The sequence below is a fragment of the Conger conger genome, chromosome 12 (assembly GCF_963514075.1).
Source record: "Conger conger chromosome 12, fConCon1.1, whole genome shotgun sequence".
Classification (NCBI taxonomy): Eukaryota; Metazoa; Chordata; class Actinopteri; order Anguilliformes; family Congridae; genus Conger; species Conger conger.
The window spans coordinates 27538548-27558851 of NC_083771.1; the positions used below are offsets into that span (position 1 = coordinate 27538548).

At 44.5% G+C, this 20304-nt stretch overlaps 1 protein-coding gene across 1 annotated transcript; it reads left to right on the forward strand.

The window, feature by feature from the left end:
• Positions 1 to 1719: 1719 nt before the first annotated feature.
• Positions 1720 to 19032, forward strand: LOC133142314 (E3 ubiquitin-protein ligase RNF34-like). Its single transcript, XM_061263464.1, has 8 exons — positions 1720 to 1803; positions 8687 to 8908; positions 11413 to 12048; positions 12735 to 12782; positions 13497 to 13701; positions 14613 to 14642; positions 15704 to 15745; positions 16961 to 19032. Exons 1-8 carry the CDS (start codon positions 1798 to 1800, stop codon positions 17146 to 17148), a joined length of 1377 nt encoding a protein of 458 aa, XP_061119448.1. The 5' UTR covers positions 1720 to 1797; the 3' UTR covers positions 17149 to 19032.
• The last annotated feature ends 1272 nt before the right edge of the window (positions 19033 to 20304 follow it).

A 20304-nucleotide genomic window follows, 5' to 3' on the forward strand; every position in this document is an offset into this window, starting at 1 on the left:
AGGTATAGAGCCCGGAGTATGATGAGGAGAAGAAGGATGTTAGGCACTGTAGAAATGGCCAGTACACAGAATTAGATGTTGTGCCAAGGCTCCAACTGAATTACAATTGACATTCTAACTAATGTGCCCCACGCACAAAACACCTCATGCGAAGAACACCAGTACCACACAAACCTCCCCGTCCCGGTGACTAAGGTTGTCACTAACCCCACTAGTACGGGCCTGCTCAGTGCCACCGGTCACATGTGGATTTCTAAATATCTACTAGCCTTGCCTGCCAACGATCTCTGGAACTGTACATCGTTTAAAGGTACAATAGTAATTTCGGAATTCTAACGGTCAAGAGACCACTCTGTAAACGCGCTGACGGCATTGACTGTGGCATTTAGAACAAATTTTCAACCAATGAGCTTGAATTATTGTACAGTCATATAATGTTTAGGTACGGAATGTCGGGCCGTCAACTGTATATTTTGAAACCCGAATTTAAGGACTGAAAACTCAGGCAGAGGGTGAGTCAACATGTCAGTGAGCCTTTTTCAATGATAGGAAGGGATTATAACAATCTGTTAAGATTACATTACATTACATTACAGAGCACTTATCCAGAGCAACGTACAACGAAGTTCAGATCAAACATAGGAGCACAAAAATCTTACCTATTGTACCTTTAACAATAGGATTGAATTAGGAGATATGCTTGGAGCCAACATATAACGACGGCGAATTTGTCCGAAACCCGAATATGCCTGGGGAGATTATTACATAAGGCTCTTCCTCGCATCATCCTCATCATCGCGAACAAATATTCCAATGCCCTCTATCTCTCAAAACCTATAGGGTAAGCACTCTGGGCAATTTTTCCCAAAACACGTGAGGTCTTCTTAATTTGCTTTTCCCATTCATGAGCTAGACAATAAATTAAATGAGCTATTATCGTGTAAACTGCTGCATGATATTAAAAACAGGATAGGCTATACACAATGTGGTGTTTTACCACATTACACAAAGGGTGAAAATCTTTGTGATTCTAATTTGGGGCAGTGCGACAGTATCCATACACTGCCCAGTTCTTTGCCTGCCTGACTTTAATTTCGAGCGCGTATGTATATGTCCTGTAGCCGCACCAATATATCTATATGAATTCAGCCCGGTACCGGACAGGGTCTTCATGAATGGACCCGTTCACCGAAAATCAGCGCACATTCTGCAAACCCTGGTTGACTGAGCCAAGCACAATTTATTTTAGCCATATACTTTCCCATAATGTATCACCAATTAAAACAGCTTGTTATGGCAAGCCAGTGAGCTACGGTGACTTGATTGCTTGCAAGATATAACATTACATTTAGGTAGACCCTTTGAAGTCCGGATGTGTAGGCTACAGCGTGACAATGTATCTTAAATCGAAGAGACGTTTTTCCAGCTAATCTTGCCAAAGGAAGAAAGCCGAATGGCTCGAGCGCATGCTGCGTCAGTGGCATTAAAATGGGCACATTACGCTACGCCAGCACAGTCGACGAGCTAGTGCAGCTTGCACATGCGAGCCCACTGAAATAACCGAAAACAGAGTAAACGCCCCCTTGGTGTCACACGCATCGACGATTGGCCTTTACAGGATACGGTTCCCCTGGTCTCTTCTGTGATTGGTACAAAGGGCCTGTCCATTATATTACACTTGTTCTACAAAATCAGTGTAAGTGACAGAAAAACGAATACGTAATGGAGAGCTCAATGCGGCGCTTGCAATGGTCATCCTTTCAATATTTTTGGTAAATTCCACAATCAGGAGTTACTATGAAGGTACGCAAATTTTCCTGTCATATTAACGCATGCATTGTTTTGCTTTATGAACTCAAACGAACGTTCCAGGGCGTTGCTACGCTCTAATTTTAACGTTGTGGTGGCATTAGTGATGGGAGGGAATAGCCGATGCTCTTTTTGTTTCATGATAAAGCGCAAGATTCCAATATACATTTAACTGCATTTAGTCATTAAAACGCATCGTGTCATACATTGCTTCGTTTATAATTAGGGGGCGGCAAACTAGCTCGAATTCGCTGCTGCCAGTTCATTTTGCCGGCAGGTATAGCCTGCTGCAAGGGCTTAAATATTCATGCTCCCTATTCATCAGAAAGGCCTGTTATACCTCGATTAAACGTTAGTATCGACCTACAAAGTAGCATAAAAGCGTGAGACACTGCACCTTAGGACTCGCACAATATCACTTCCGTCTCTGCAGCTAACCTACTGGCTGGCTCAAGAAAGGAATGGTAGTGGTAATTTATAGCACAACTCAGATTCTAACGGGATCCCGATCACATCGGTCATTGCGTGAAAGGGTCTATTCTGAGGATTTGAATATACATGCGAGCCACTATCAAGCAACGGGTGATGACATACTAGGAAGTGTGTCAGCAAGCACGATGATTATGATAATGCATATGATGATTACACATGGAAATTCATATGTAGCCTAAATATAGTTGTAACCACATCATTACCCTGCTCTGCGAAGCGTTAGTGTGTGTGTGTGTGTGTGTGTGTGTGTGTGTGGTGGGGTATAGCCCTTTTAAAAGGACAGGTCATAACCCACACTCACAAACATCAATTTGTGAATAAGATTCTATGAAATGCTTGGCAATAGGCCGCCACGCTTGCGAGCAGTTTTCCTTGTGCCGCAGGCAGTATGTCTTCAAATTAGTGTCACTGGCTCTCTCGGGACATGGTATACTAACAACACAAATGACAAACATGAGCCCCCACCCCCCAGACCGCCCAATCCTATTTATTTTTCCACTTTTGTAATTTGGGCCTACAGGATATTAACTTGCAAGAATACCACAGTCAGCTAGAATAACACTGAGTAATTGCAGTGTTATTTGATCTGTAATAATGTTAGAGGTGGATATTTCACATCTTCACCAATCAGTTTTATTTCTTTCTGGGCACTTTCTTTTTCTATTGTCTTTTCCTCATGTGCTAAAAAAGGGCGGCCTGTAGCGTAGTGGTTAAGGTAAAAGGACTGGGACACGCATGGTTGGTGGTTCTAATCCCGGTGTAGCCACAAAGCCGTTGGGCCCTTGAGCAAGGCCCTTAACCCTGCATTGCTCCAGGGGAGGATTGTCTCCTGCTTAGTCTCATCAACTGTACGTCGCTCTGGATAAGAGCGTCTGCCAAAATGCCAATAATGTAATGTAAAATAACAAATTAACTGTAATATACGCATATAAGGTTAAAAAAAAAAAACAATTTCAGCAGAATTTAAATTTACTATGGAAGTGCTGATGTATATTTTGATTTAAAATAACACGAATGTCCCCACAAAATCTAAGTCGGTGACTTTCAAGTTCAGTCCTGGGGGACCCCTTTGGGGAATTCTGCTGCTTTTCCTTTCAACTACACAATTTTAAAGGTTACAGTGCTCTACACGTATGTGGGGTTGATTGTTTCTGATTCTCACCCCAACTTGAAATGGCCAATCATCTGTGACCACAGCTGCATACATGAACCCCCACTGAGTGTAGACATTTTATTTTATGCATTTGAATTATATTTTAGTCGAAATCAGAGGGTTGCATACTCAATTCCATTGTCCTGGTAAAAGGAATTTAAGGAAATTTAATTAAAATGGAATTGGCAACCCACAGTCGTCCTCCGAAACTGTCCAGAATTTGTGTCCAATTTGGACCTGTTGGGAGCTGGAGAAAGGCTTTTCATATGCAGCTTTGACTGCAATCTAAGGGTCAACCAGCTGGGATTGCTTGGTATCCTATTCGATTGAACCGTCCCATTCACTGGGCAATGCATTCACTAGTATAGGGGAAATAAGGTGATACAAGGGGTAACAATGGCTCAGGTGGTAAGAGCAGTCGTCTGGCAGTCGGAGGGTTGCTGGTTCGAATCCTCCCCTGGGTGTCCTTGAGCAAGACACCTAACCCCCAAATGCTCCTGACGAGCTGGTTGGAGTGAGCTTGTGTGGCAGCCAGTCACTGTTGGTGTGTGTATAAATGGGTGAATGAGACGCATTCTCGGATAAATGTGCTTTGGATAAATGCACTGTGTAAATGCCAGCCATTTACCATTTACAACCATTACCGTTTACCGGCCACAAACAGAATCGGGACAGTTCTGATTCCTTCCAAGGCCATGAGCGAATGAGCCCTGCAGCTGCATCTACAGCCACGATCAATCCCATGCTTTTACCGTTTCCTGTGGGGCCTACACCCCAGCACGTTATAACAGCTTGTGTATTCCAGTATTAGGGAGTACAACCCTCATTTGGCTCTAATTTTTTTGTTTTTGTCCTATATCCTTTTTGACAGCATATCCTAAGGCAGCGGTACTCGGCTCCACTTCCTGCGGGCCGCAGTATCTGCAGGCATTAGCTCCTACCGAGCGCTACACCCCCTGGTTTCACTCGTTATTTTACCTGCTCGGTTCAGATAATAAGCTAATTAGTTAAGTCTTGTGGTGTAGCACATGTTTGAAGCAAATGCCTGAAGACACTGTGGCCCGCAGGACGTGGAGTTGAGTAGCCTTAGTGATTTAATCCATATTCATCTGATTTTCTTAATATTCCAACAAAACTATATTTTTTACTTTGGAATTAACTCTGGTTGTTCCTCTCCATATGAACTTGATCTATTAACGATAATTTGCTGCAAGTATGAAGGTAGGCTAATTCACCCTCTTTTACATTTGGTTTACAAGAACAATGGCAGGAATTCTAAACGGGTCATAGCTGGCCTGTGCATGGTTAAGGCTGCTTAAGCTGGTGATGGAGGCCAGACTGGTGGACTAGCTGACTGTTTGCTGGCCAGTGGGTAGCTTGATGAACTTAAGATGGTTTAAAAGGGAATTCTATTAAATAAATGATGTGTTAAGTTTGTTTTACTGCTAATGAAATAAAAAATAAAAAAAACCTGCCGCTTCAGTGGGGTGAGTTGCATGGGTTTGTCATAGCCTAGCTAGGATTTCAGTAACTGGCTCATAGAAGTTATTTCAGACATGGTCACAATAGAAATCCGGCAAGAACTGATGTTTTTATAGTCTAGAATATGAGAGAGAATAGGTGAGAGGAGACCAAGGTGTTAAGCCAGGCAAAGAGAAATATATGGTTGACAATCCCTCATACACAAGCTCTTCATACACATCTACGCATTCCAAGAAATTATCTGACAAAAATATCACTCTTGTCTCTTGTTCATTCATCTGTTTTTGTTGCTTTTCAACGCATCAACAGGGAAACAACCTGCCTAATTTGTCATTTTAGTGAAATAGAGACAGAATGTGTGTCTGAGAAATCAATTTTCAGTATTACCAGTTCTACTGCCAGGAATGTTTTCACTGCGTTTAGTCACTTCACTATCTACAAGGATTGAGCCTCAATTTGCACTGTCATTCTACCCCAGCCATGCCTACATGTTTACAGTTTGTCCAGTCTCTGTGTTGTTCTTATTAAAACAAACGCTTCTAATGCTTGCCAGCTAGCAATATAATTAACACAATTATACATTTAATTTTTATTTTTTTTGGGAAATTCAAATTTCCCACCCCCCGTAGTACTTCAAAAATGAGGAAGGGTATCATCATTATGACATGCACTTTCACTGCCGATGTCTCTGTCCAGAGATTGCTTTGTCCAGCCACACAGGGAGAATTCATCGGTTATGCCGTGATCGAATGGAAAGATCCCCTTCCAACAGGGATGTGTCCCAATTCATGCACAGTTTTGAGCCATTTATGCAGGATAATGAATACAAGCGGTATATCAGAGATAAGCCACAAGGATGATTTCTAAGAAAATTGTTCTTGCCTGTTGAGTCTTAGCTGATTTTCTTAGAGGGCTTACTTAATACCTGATATTGTTTAATAGTATATGTTCTATGGTATGTGTTGCCTAGGGCCAGCAGGAGGGCGGATAGGATTGAGGCAGGCTTCATTCTGAATGTTTATTCCAGCAAAGCTAAAACAACAAACAAAACAACTCGGTCACGACTGCTGTCTGTTCTGGCCCCACGGTGGTAGAATGACCTTCCTGTGGATGTCAGAACAGCAGAGCCTCTGACCACTTTCAAACGCTGACTGAAAGCTCATCTCTTCAGGCTGCACCTTTCCCTCCCTACCTCACCACAATGATTAGCCTTGTATACGCCATAGATTATAATGGCACTTATATATAGTTATATATAGATATTATTGTATTGTAATAAATATTGTATGGTTGTACTCGGGGTATTCTATCTGCCAACCGTGGTGTGCTAGTTCGTAAGTTGATGTATTGTTCAAGGGTTCCGATTGTATCTGTATGGTCACGCTAGGACTCGGAACCGTACTGTCCTCTAATGTAATGTAATGTAACAAACAATGTATGGTATTGGACTGTGCAAATAACGCATGACGGGCATTTTCTTCATATCCAAAGGTAAAAGATGAAGCATGATGGTTGCAGTTGAAAAGAAGGCATTATTAAAAATGGCAATCCGATTTTAATATATCAAGAGACAGATAAATACAGAAAAGATGAGATCATGGCCTATTGGTATAATAATTTGATGAGTTCATGTATCATCTTTATTAGGCTTTGATTTGATCTGTTGTACTTCAGGAATAATATTTTTCTCTTGAGTGACAAGCCCCCGTTTTCTTGTCTGAAGGTAGGCTGTCTCAAATATTTGGCAAGACACACGACTGCAAGCCGAAGGTCTCATGCAGTAGAAACAGGCTGGGACTTGAGTTACTGGGGCGATTCATTCCTGTTACTATTTTTAAGTTTCTTATGAGGTGTACCAAACTCACTGAGGCTTGAGTGAATTTAGTCCTGGCTTCAGATACGTGCACCTAACTCAAATTTCCCCATAGGTTAAGGACTTTTTCCCCTATGGGCGTCCTGACATGGGAGATTTCATTGGGGATATGAGAGATGGACTCTTGGGATGGAGACTCAATGACTAGGCATGTCCTATAAAATTGACATGAATCCTGGCTTTTTATTTCCTTTTATTGATACAGCCCTTGCTCACACAAAAAGGCGACAGTTTTGTTGGAAAATAAATCTCACAAATGTTACAGTTATCGCCTCTGTGATTTTCATGATGTATATCAAAAATGTGGTTTTAATTCAAAGTCTGTATCATAATCTGTTTTGTGTCATAATCTCTGATGAGAATTTACTGAGTGGACTATTTCAATGTTGTTTGACTCTTTGTATTAAGAGCTCAATAAAAAGAGTTGTAGTGACAGGAGGGATATTGCTAGTGTAAGATGTGTCAGGTTGGTGGAAGATGGCTGCTTAAAGTCCTCAGTGCAGAAAGGCAGTCACATACAAAGACCGCACAGGCAATGAGCAGCATAGCAGAGTGGTGAGTGTATGTGATTGGTTGAGTACGAGAACATGAGGTTGGTGAGGCTGACCAATGATCTGCTGCAGCGACTGTTTCCTGACACACAAGTCTGCTTCTCCCTCCTAGTGTGGTGCATGTGCTCGAACACATATGCACCTATTCAAACATGCTGCTCTTTGTAAGAGAACAGAAACTAGAAGATGCCACTCATACCTCCACCAACACGATTCCATTTTTAAGATATGCTAGTTTCACATGCCGGATGTTCGCCAAAAGTTAATCATTTCTTCCATGCCTTTCACATCAGGAGATGCCTGCATTTTCCTGAATGTTATGCAAATTGGGCTTGAGATATGCCTGATTAAATTCTAGCCGCTCTTAAGTTCTTTAGTCGGCTATTGAAACACCACATGGCTAATCAGCACTATATTTGTTCTCCAGCACCCCTTTTTGATAGGAACACAAATGTTCTGAGGTTATATGCCTTTGTGTGAGACAACACACCCACTGCCATGCCCCTATTTGTCCAATTGGTGTAGAAACTTAAAGTTTTTCTTTGCCCCCTGATCAAACCTTCCACAAACTTTTGTGGTGTTACATGAAACAATTTGCAAGTTATGTGCCTTTTGGCAAAAGCCATGCCCACTGTCACAACCCCCTTTGGCCAATTGGCCAAAAGTGAAAAGTAGACCAGTTCTTCCTTGCCACATGACAAACACAAAGTTTCACGCAAATCCCCTCATAACATTTGTAGATATCAAGCTAACAGACCGATGTCAACTTTGTTGGCGGTGATAACAATTGCTATATAACAATTACAACATAGGATAATGATCCTTTCAGCCTATCTTTTCTGAGGCATCCTTTCTATTCAATTATTTATGAAAATCAATGACATAAGCGGTCACGGATCTGGTTCAGCCACAGTGACTCCATGCTGTGTCAGAACACGGGCTGTATGCCTCTCTCTCTGGTGCCTCCTTGGTAACAGATACAGGCTCTCCTCTCACAGGCCATGCGCCCTCGACACATTCTCAGAAATAAAGTGACAGTGGAGGTACACTTCTGTTTCTTCATGGATCAACTTTCCCAAATGTACCCTAAAAGTGCAAATGAGTACGTTTTCCAAGCAATAAAGGTCCAAATGAATCACATATTATCACTAAGGGTACACTAAGGGTACACTAAGGGTACCTACAGGCTACCGCCTTTTTAGGGCGCTCTTCGTACCTTTATTTCTGAGAGTGCACCCATCTGCCCTGCCTCCTCCCTCCCATGTGCCCCCGGGGTTCCTGACGTTTGCCCCGGGCCCTGACGGCGTGTGCGTGTGTCTCCTGCAGGCGGGGGCCTCCTCCATGTGGGCGTCCTGCTGCGGGCTCCTGAATGAGGTGATGGGGACGGGGGGCCCGGTGCGGGGCCAGCAGCCGTTCCGCTTCGCCCCCAGCGCCGCCTGCTCCGCCTACCCCCACCCTGCCGCCGCCAGCCCCGCTGCCTCCGTCTCGGCCCCCGCCGGCCTGGTGTGCAAGGCCTGCGGCCAGGCCTTCTCCGTCTTCAGGAGGAAGGTGAGGCGCCAGGCCGGGCCATGGGCAGGCCTGCAGCGTAGTGGTTAAGGTGCATGACTGGGAAACCCGCCAGGTCGGTCGGTTCGATCCCCGGTCCGATCCCAGGTGTAGCCACGATAAGAGCCGCACAGCCGCTGGGCCCTTGAGCAAGGCCCTTAACCCTGCATTACTCCAGGGGAGGGTTGTCTCCCCTGCTTAGTCTCATCAACTGTTCGTCGCTCTGGATAAGAGCGTCTGCCAAATGCCATTAATGTAATGTAATGGGCATGGCAGTAATGGGCCTGGCACAGGGGCTGGGAGGAATGCTCGGGGATGTGTGAAACGCCACTTCTACCACCAATGAGACGGCTGCTAGTAAATTCATGGAATGTGGTTAATTATATAAGTAAGTTGATGGCTAGAGTAAGGTAGTTAGGTTAGAGTTGGAAAGAAATATATAACTTTTGATCAAAAGATCCTGTGCCGAGTCATTTAAAAAACGACTACTACTTGCGTCACCTTTGCTACTTTTACACCACTGTTTTCATTACCACTGCTGCTGCCACTACTCATGCTACTATTAGCGTGACACTCCTGTTAGCAACACTACTACTACTTCTGTAACCACTATTGCTGATAGTATTACCACTAACACTACTACTATAGCTATAAGTACTATCACTACTACCTATACCACTACTGCTATTACTATTGCTAATGTTTCTTCTGTTATAAACCCTTGGTTAGAGTAGGAAAAACACTGATGAAAGACAGATTTGAACATACAAGTGTTTTGATCAAGTGATCGAGAGATCTTGTGCCGATTATCTGAATTCAGAATCATTAAAAGAGACTTATTTCTAGGTGCACCGCAGTGGCACACGGTTAATGCATTGGACCTTGATGCAGGAATCAGTTTGATGCCGGGGCTTGTCAAAGCTGAGTGGGAGTGGTATAATTGGGCTGCCACTCTGAGGGCGGGGGGAGAGACTCGGCAAGGGAGGCATACAAAAAGCGCCCCGGATCGCCCCGGAATCACGGTCCGGAACATGAGACGATGTTGCTTAAAAAAAGGTGTGTCGATCTCCTTCTGGCCACCAGGGAGCGGGGTTGTAGTGATGTTTCTTTAACACAGGTGATTGGTAAACAGGGTACAATTGGGCGGCCTGTAGCGTAGTGGTTAAGGTACATGACTGGGACACACAAGGTAGGTAGTTCGATAAGATGCGTCTGTAGTTTGTTCGTCTGCCAAATGCCATTAATGTAATGTAATGTAATTGGGAACCAAATTGGAAGAAAAGTGTGAAAAATCGAAATCTTCTAGTGCTACCCAGTCAGGAAGTGACTCCGGGCCAGATCTCAAAGTCAGCCAGTCACCGGCACAGATCCAGACCGTAGTTTATCTTGGAACCATTGCTACTTTTACACTACCGTTTTCATTGCTGTTGCTGCTGCTACTACTCTTGCTACTATTAGTGTAGCACTCCTGTTAACAGCAGTACTTGGAACTGTACTATCCTCTTGGGTCTTCAGCGCATTTGTCTCTGGTTCTGATTTGCACTTTATTGTACGTCGCTCTGGATAAGACCGTCTACCAAATGACTACAATGTAATCTAATGTAATGTACTACTACTTCTGTAACCACTATTACTGCTAGTATTACCACTACCATTACTACTGTAGGTATAATTACTATTACTACTATAGGTATAATTACTATTACTACTACTACTACCTTTGCCACTACTGCTATTACTTCCGCTTCTGCTGGTGAGAATATTACTTGTGAAAAGCATAACGTTACCTTTACGTGTCAGAAACACTCACACCCAGGAAGGCCATGCTGCATCAGCAGGAAGCAGCATCAGCAGGTTTCAGAGTGGGTGGGACAGGGACGGGGTGGGGCAGGGTTGTGGAAGTTTGGAAGAGGATGTTAAATTGGATGTGGGGAGGGCTAACTGTGGGACTCATTCTCTGTCATCAGCACCAATCCTCACTCTTCCCCTTTGTGAGGTATCACTTCCCCTATACACGCCAGTTACCACCAATGCCACTCCCCATCATGTACACTCCACTCCACTCACACGTGATAAAATTAAAAATCTCTCCCTGTTCCTCCTTTCCCTACTCTCTCTGTCCCTCTTTTCCCCTGCTCTCCCTCTCTTTACCCCTGTCCCTCTCTTTCCCCTGCTCTCCCTCTCTCTACCCCTGTCCCTCTCTTTCCCCTGCTCTCCCTCTCTCCTATGTCCCTCTTTCCCCTGCTCTCCCTCTCTCCTCTGTCCCTCTTTCCCCTGCTCTCCCTCTCCCTACCTCTGTCTCTCTCTTTCCCCTGCTCTCCCTCGCTCTACTCTCTGTCCTTCTCTTTTCCCTGCTCCCCCTCTCCCCCCTTCCTTCCCTCCGTCTCTCTCTCCCTCTCCCCCTCTCCTCCGTCCCTCTCTTTCCCCGCTGCCCCTCTCTCTACCTCTCTCCCCTCCTGCTCTCGCTCTTCCCCCTTCCCTCCCTCTGCCTCTCTCTCGCGTTGCAGTATGTGTGCTGTGACTGTAAGAAGACGTTCTGCTCCCTGTGCACGGAGGCGCAGGAGAGCCTGCTCCGCTGCGCCACCTGTCAGCTGCTGAGGGGCACTGCGTTCCAGCGGCCGCAGCTGATGCGGCTGCGCGTGAAGGACCTGCGGCAGTACCTGCAGCTGCGCAGCATCGCCACGGATACCTGCCGGGAGAAGGCCGACCTGGTGGACCTGGTGCTGTGCCACCGGGGCGCGGCGCACAGCGATGACAACGCCGATGACGTCAGCGACCCAGACGACCTCGACGATCCCGATGACCCTAGCGACCCCGATGATCCCGATGACCCAACTGATGTTGATGACCCTAGCGATCCCGATGAGCCCGATGACCCTGATGAGCCAGATGACCCTACCGATGTTGATGACCCTACCGATCCCGATGACCCCGATGATCCCGATGACCCAAGCGATCCCGATGACCCTGAGGACTCTGATGACCCCGATGAATTAGACAACCCCAATGCAGGCAGTTTTCCCTCCCGCCCCCCGTATGCCCCGCCCCGTCCAACCACACGCTCTGCCTCCAAACTCTCCACTGTCTCTGCCCCTCTGGGAGAACCAATCAGCAGGAGAGACAGCTCAGGGACCACCAGCCAGGTACTGCCTTCTCTCTCTCACACCCCCTCACTCCATTCCTCTACTCCCTTCCTGAATATAAACTAGACTGAGCACATGTACCATAACATACCATCACAAGTACCATAAGTACTGTGAAGAATACGGCGAAACATTAATGTTCTGCTGAAAGTAGTGTCAAGGCAAAAATGTTTTCCAAGATAATATATGCCACAGCTTCATACTTGTTTGTTTGTTGAAGTTATTCTGAGCCAATGGACCCATTTGCCTCTAAGCATAGCTTAAAAAGAAATTCTTGCAGCAGCGTTAGAAATTCAGCAGTGGCACTCTACGCAGGGGATACACTGCAACATCGGCCATTTTGTTTATACAAACGCCAGCCTCCCCATCCCACCCCGCCCATGCATAAAATTACATTTTTAAAATGTCTGACTCATGTAACTAGGAACTGAACTAACATTTATGTAAATAGGGTTTGGACCAGGGAATCCATATTGATCTGTTATATTGATCACTTGAATCTGCTCCAGGTGGAGAAAGAAAGAAGAAAGTATTTGGTGTTTTGCTTTTCCTGGCAAATATTTCAAATTTCCCATGTAGACTGAGGATGATACTACACATATGGCAAGCTAATATGATAGTTCAAACTTTCAACTGTACCCGTTACAGTTGTACGGCCTCTCCAAAGATATGTTTTTGTCACACAGGATAACAGGGAGCCCACCTCCCTCTCTCTCCCGAACTTGGAATCAGAGGTGAGGAGTTTGACATCCATTTCTGTTTGTCTGTCCATCTCTTCCTGTCAGTGAGCTGGCTTTATAAATTTTGCCTGTTTTTGTTCCGAGGCCAACTTTCATCATGAGAGACTTGAAATTTGATATCGTGATGCCATCGAAGGAGAAATGACATTATCATGGAGTTCCATTAACTGTTCATTAATACACAGAGAGAGTAGAGAAAAGTAATTGTCTTTCTCTGGCAGGATCCACTGCTGTGCTATTTTAAATGCCAGTGTGCTGTATTATCAATCAGTAGTAATGTTACATTACTACTTTCCTGTCTGTATAGACTATAATAACTACCTGCTATATCATCTGTACAGACTATTATGCAGTGTGGATGCACAGTTACATTGGGGTCAAAAGAGCACAAACATACTGGGTCGATATCATGTAAATTATCCAGAATGCCAATGCAGAAACAAAATCAAGTTTGATTCTGTTCGAGTGGTATCTCGGAGGTTCTACAGGGTAGTGTGCAGAATGAATCCCGTTTTATTGGTATCTCTGAGGTTCTACTGGGTAGTGTGCAGAATGAGTCCTGTTTCATTCGTATCTCTATACAGTTCTACAGGCTAGTGTGCAGAATGAGTCCAGTTTCATTGCTATCTCTGAGGTTCTACGGGGTAGTGTGTAGAAGGAGTCCAGTTTGATTGGTATCTTCAGTGCAGTCTGATTGGTTCCCCTCAGGAGGCCACGCCCCTGGCTCAGAGGCAGGCCCGGGCGTCCCTGTCGGACCTGGCGAACGCTGGCGACATCGAGGGCCTGTCGGTGCGGCAGCTGAAGGAGATCCTGGCGCGCAACTTTGTGAATTATTCAGGGTGCTGTGAGAAGTGGGAGCTGGTGGAGCGTGTGAACAGGCTCTACAGGGAGAACGAGTACAACAGGAAGTCATGTGAGCACGGCCAGAGTAAACGCATACACACACACACACACACGTGTGTGCTCGCACTCACCCACACACACACACGCACTCGCATCCACACACACACACACGCATGTGCTCGCACTCACACACAAATGCGCACGTTTTCAAAGGAGGGCCAACTCTCCACTCTCCTTTAAAATGTGGGGCGGACAGCATATTCATGCACACAAACGGGTCAGCTGGGAGACTGAGGAAACGATGGGTAGGTGACGGGTGGATATGGGAATGAAGGAGGCAGGGTAGTGCTGGCGAAGGCGGTGTGGGGGGTAGCTCTGGGTTGGGTCTCTGGAGGAGGCCAGTCTCTTTAGGTTCAGAGTTGGCGTCAGTTCCCCAGCTGCTGTCCATGCTCTGCCACTCTGGGCTGAGACTGCTGTCTGGATGCAGGGGGGGAGAAAGGAGAAGCAGAGATGAGTGACACGGGGTGGGGAAGGCAGTCCCTGCATCACAACACACACACACACACACACACTCACACACACACACACACATACACACGCACACACACACACACACATACACACACACACATACACACACACACACACTCACACACACACACACACACACACACACACACATATTCACACACACATACACACACGCATGCACGCACACACACATTCACACAGACACACACACATTCACACACACTCACACATCACACACATACACACACACACACATGCAGACACACATACACACATGCGTACACAGGCACACACACAACCTCTAGCACCAGGCCCTAGGGGTTTAATTAACTTAACTCTCTTCACACTAATACAACCGAAAAGCCATGCACATGTCTGATATGCCTACCCTGATCCTTGTTCCTACCCTATCTAAGTCTGTTAACATTGATCCTTTGTTTGCCTTTTCAGTGGAAAACATCAGCAATGACCAGACAGCAGGTACGTGATTGGTGGATTGATTATTTTACTGATTGATTGAATTGGCTGAATTTGTAACTCTTTCCATATCTGTTTTGTTCTCATTTACAATTAAGGTAGAAGTTTCCGCATTTGTTTCTGGCAAGCTTGAAATGAGTTTTCACTGGCAGAATATAATGTGTATATTACTAGTTATGGATGTGATGCTTTAACTTGTGGAAGAACCTATGCACTTGTAAACCGCTTTGGATTAAAAGCATCTGCCAAATGACTAAAATGTAAATGTAATTCAACTGATAGCCAGGGATATATTTTTACCACACACTTGATAAACCTCACTTTATCATCTCAAATTATAGGTCAGTGCTTTTGGATAATTGGTACTTGACAATCATGCAAATGTCCCTCCAGGTAGTTTAAGCAGAAAATAATGATGCTGGACACTTTTCAGATAATTTACAAGGCAAGAGGGGACTGAGACCACTTACTGTAGAATGATGGATGGCAGTTGAGTGGTATTCATGTGTACTGTATTATGTACTGGAAACTTTCAATTTATCAAGGGTTTGACAGAAAATGTTGGTGCCACTAGTCACAATCAAATGTTTTTGAACATTTGATTGAAGTCATTTTCCGTATGTCCATTTGATTGTGGGCTAGTGCTATTAGCCTTGGGTTTCTTCGCTATACTGCATTATAGCATTGCAAGCTAGAGTTTAGTCATTATGACTACAAAACCATCAAATGTTATACTTTCTGTGACATTTGTTAGGTCATTCTTGTGTACACACATGAGGGCTGCTTGTTGGGGGTTACATTGGCTCAGGCGGTAAGAACAGTCGTCTGGCAGTCAGAGGGTTGCCAGTTCGATCCCACCCTGGGTGTGTCGAAGTGTCCCTGAGCAAGACACCTAGTCAAATTTAAAGCGAGTATAGGTAAGATGGATATTAGCCTCTTTCCCCCTCAGCTGAAGAGAATATCAGGGGTTCAACATGCTGGTCAGTGCAGAAGACTCTCTGAATCCAGGTGCTGAGACTGAACGTGATTAACTGTGTCTAATATTTTGCTTCCTTCCCAAACAGTGGTAGCGTACCCCCCACCCATCTGCAATGGTGGACTCGAAAGTAAGTCTGTTTCAGCAGTGAATGCTTCACCCACCCTTAACAACTTGAACCCTGAGGTGATTTTGATATCCAAGAACTTCCAGTGAGCGGGCAAAAAAAACGCACTGTTCATGAGAGAGGTCAGAGGAGAAGGACCAGACTGGTCAAACCTGACAGGAAGGTGACAGTAACGCAAATAACCACTCATTACGACAGTGGTATGCAGAAGAGCATCTCTGAACACACATCAAAACTCATCAAACCTCTAAGTAGATAGACTACAGCAGCAGAGGACCAATAAGTAAAAAAAGAAGTCTAATAAATAACGGTGACTGTAAAAAAAAAATAACAGTAGAAAAAACACCTAACCTATTTGAATAGCGATATTCTTGTCCATTCTTGTCCAGCATTTGGGTCCAGTACATGGTAATATGAAAACTGCATGCCCAGAAAGCTGCTCTCACTTCCTGAACAATCCTTTGCATCAATAGCATGGCTTGAAGGGACTTTCCTAATGGCAGTGTTCTGGTTCTGATGTATTATACAACACTGCAGCATATTCTCTGAGTCCTTTATGTGTTTTCAGCAGGTACTGTTGGCGACGAAACGGCTGACATTCAGCGAAATATATGGCCCGGTTTTATTGTCGGTCATTCCGGCATTTATTAAACCGAGATTAAAGCGAGTGTTTCATGACGCCAATTGGCACCATCTTGGGTTCAAGAGTTTAAGAACACCACTTCCCATCATCCTTACATCTGCCAGGAAGCCACAGTGATGCGGGATGGGACACACAGCCATTCACTTGCCCTTCTCCCATTTGTTCCGTTTCTTTACCTCATAATATTAGTGTTTTATGATTGGTTATTTGTCATGATGTTAGAGCTTCAGTGCAGGATGAGTGAGTATCTGTCGCAATGCCCTGGTTAACAGAGCCGTGAGTTTCAGCAGTCCCAAGCTGTCAGCACCCAATTAGGGACAAGTGATGTTCACGCACCTATCCTGTGCATAGTCTGTCAGTTGACATTTACTGCAACTCAAGACCACAGTTACAATTCACAAGACAGTAATCAACAATAATAACTCCTTTCAGGTAAAACATATTTTGTCCCATCACTGAAATGATAAGGATCACAGCTTTTTCCAAGAATGAAATTCATTACTCAGAGCTGCCCAAGTTTGTTCTCCTGTTCGTGCTCAATGGGAGGGTCTTACATCTCCCCCGTCTCTCCACAGACGGCCTGAAACCTCAGCTGACCAATCAGGACGAGACTTTGTGCAGGATCTGCATGGACGCGGTGATTGACTGCGTCTTGCTGGAGTGCGGTCACATGGTCACCTGCACCCGGTGCGGGAAGCGCATGAACGAGTGCCCCATCTGCCGGCAGTACGTGGTGCGCGCCGTGCACGTCTTCAGGTCCTAGAGCCGCAGCGTCGACCGCCAACCCCAACCGCCGAGAGCAGAACCACCAAGTCCCAGAGTCACGGACCATGCAACCCCCGACAACCACAATCTCCCACACCCGTCCACCACACCCACTGATTCTTCTAACAATCATTAGAAGAATCACAAACAGGACACCCAGCAATCGCCACAATCACCAACAACCAGAATCGCCATTACCACAACTCATGACAAGCACTCTCAGAATTGTCATTACCATGACTCATGATTCATGACCACAACCGCTAACGGCCAGAGTCACCATTACAATGATGACCATCACCGAAACCCACCAACGAACAGAATCACCATTACCACAACAATCTCACACACCCTCTATCACAGTCACTCCATCAGTTAGTCACTCACACACCCTCAGTCACAGTCAGTCACTCACACACCCTCAGTCAGTCTGTCACTCACACACCCTCAGTCTGTCACTCACACACCCTCAGTCACAGTCAGTTACACACCCTCAGTCACAGTCACTCACACACCCTCTATCACAGTCACTCCATCAGTCAGTCACTCACACACCCTCAGTCACAGTCACTATGCCCTCACATTGACAATACTGTAGCACATCACATTCTGTGCGACAGTTATAACTCCTACATTCATTGTTGCGTTCACCATGTTCACTGTTTCATAGTATGTAAATTTAAGTATACTGGAAGTATCTCGGTGGCATACTAACTTCCATAAAATAAAAGTATGCATTGACTGCACACTACTCCGTTATCCCTGATGCTATTCTGTGAAATAATGGCAGTTGGAATCCCTTTGAGACAGGCTTTGTCTTGTTGTCCATCAGGAAATATTTTTAAAATATATTTTGTTATCAGGTGAGATTGACACCAGTCCTAACTTCAGTATCGCGGGTGGATTGCATCATATATCATATAATAAAATCTTAGTTCAGCTCTAGGTTGATACGAGTCCATAGAAGATGGGCCTGGTCTATCACCGTAAAAAGGGTAGTTTTAGAGTGGGAATTTGACTGTGTTTACAAGACAGAAACTCGGTGATTTGAGTTCAGCTGGTGAGTAGCATCTGCTCCGATCCCAGAAAACAAGAAGGCTAAGGATCTGGTGACTGCAAGACGTGAATATAATTGGGCCTTCCAGTCTAGGAGGAACAGAATAATTAGATGGATGAGCATATCTACAGAAATAATTGAAGACATTTTCCTTTCATCCCAATATCTAGGAACATATGGTTTTTGGTGGAGGGTGGAGACACTGATCAGCAACCGTGAACTTCCCCCTGCCAGGAGCAGAGGTATGGGTGGTTGTATCCACACACACACACACACACACAACTGAAATGTGCAAATTAGTGAGCAGTAGTGTTCCACCTCTGCTGTTCTTTAACTCTTAGCAATATTCCACTCTTTCGTTCCTCCCGTAGTGTTCTCAGTCTGTCTTTTCGCACTGCAGGGGCCAGACTTCACAAGGACAAAACAGGTGCTACTACGTTTTTCCATTACGTTCAATGCTCAGTATTAATCACATTCTACATGTATTTGGTTATGTTGTGATTGAATGTGACTTTCTAAAAATTTCAGTTTTTCTTAGAGGTGGGATTATGATGATTGTTTTTGTTTTTTTAGTTTAACAATCATATCTTCATCTGTCAAAAAGAAAAACTAATGGAAGATTTACTCACACTTGTGGAACATAGAAATACGTAGAGGAAAATTAATTGCTGTAACATGAATTGCATATGTTTGATATTACTGTTAACTGAGATGTACATACAGTATTTTTTCATTTGCTTTGAATGTTTAATATTTATTAGTATCTGACAATATTGTTTTCATTTACCAATTTTCGTATTACTGATTAAAGTTGTGTTCACTGTTGTGGGTGTAACTGATGTTGATTTGATTGGCTTGAGTGTCCACCAATGAAAATAGAACTTTGAGCTGCTGAAGACACAGTTTGCTGGTCTATTTCATCACCCTGTTTCAGTACTTTAATTCCCCCCTCTTACTGTTCTGACACAACATCAGGCTCAGTGCTCAGTGAGTGTATATGAAATAGGGCCCTGGTCTGGACTTGATAACATGGAATGTTTATTTGTTAACTAACAAAAATAACCTTGAATAAAAATATGGTACAGTGACTAACGGCAGTGTCACCTGCTCTTCATGAGCCTCTCCTCTCATGATAAGAGCTAGAGCAGCTTAATACTGTCTTACACACACACACACACACACGCATACTGTACATACATGCATGCGCACATATCCTGCACACACATGCATGCACACATGCACACACACACACATCCTGTACATGCATGCATGCACACACATACTGTACACACATGCATGCACGCACACACATCCTGTACACGCATGCATGCACACACATACTGTACATACATGCATGCACACAAACCCCCCACAAACACACATACTGTACACACATGCATGCACACACACACACACACACACACTGAACACACATGCATGCACACACACATACTGTACAAACACATGCACACACACAAACGTTACCGCTTTCTTATTTGGATCTTTTGAGTTGATATTCTGGCACTTAACAGAAATACCAGTTTCAAAGAGGAAAATTACCATTCATTTCCCTGAATGAACTGAAAGCAGGTTTCTGTTATTTCAAAAAGGCAGTAGCTGCCTTAAATAGACATGATGGATTGACGTGCCATTTACTTTCCAGATGAGGGGGGGGGGGGGGGGGGGTGTCTGGAAAATGCAGAGCACAAACGGTACAAAAAGGAACGGTACAAAAGGTTCAGGTGCAGAGCACTGCTGTTTGTCCATTTCAAACTTCATAAATGTATATTTGAATGAAGCTGATTATGTGACAACTGGAAAATTCACAAAGGCAAAAAACAATCCAAGTAGGAGATTTCAAATTGAGTTTTGAGGGAGCATTATTAGTAAAGCAAATTTGTGCGCCATCCAGAAGCGTTAAAACCACGGATGTGAGATGATATTAAGGATGCAGAATCTGAAGCCCCTAAAGAAGACACAGACGTAGAGCTGAAGGAGAAAATAAAGGAAAATAGTTACTTTCTGCATTCAGTGTCTACAGTACGTGTGGCTGTACAGGGGACACGACATCAGAACTGGAAAAGAAATCTTCAGGAA

Excerpts from the sequence above, each read along its gene's own strand:
- LOC133142314 (XM_061263464.1), top strand. Across the intron at positions 13,702-14,612 it reads CGAGTACAACAGGAAGTCAT|TGGAAAACATCAGCAATGAC; the intron begins GTGAGCACGGCC and ends TTGCCTTTTCAG. Across the intron at positions 15,746-16,960 it reads CTGCAATGGTGGACTCGAAA|ACGGCCTGAAACCTCAGCTG; the intron begins GTAAGTCTGTTT and ends GTCTCTCCACAG.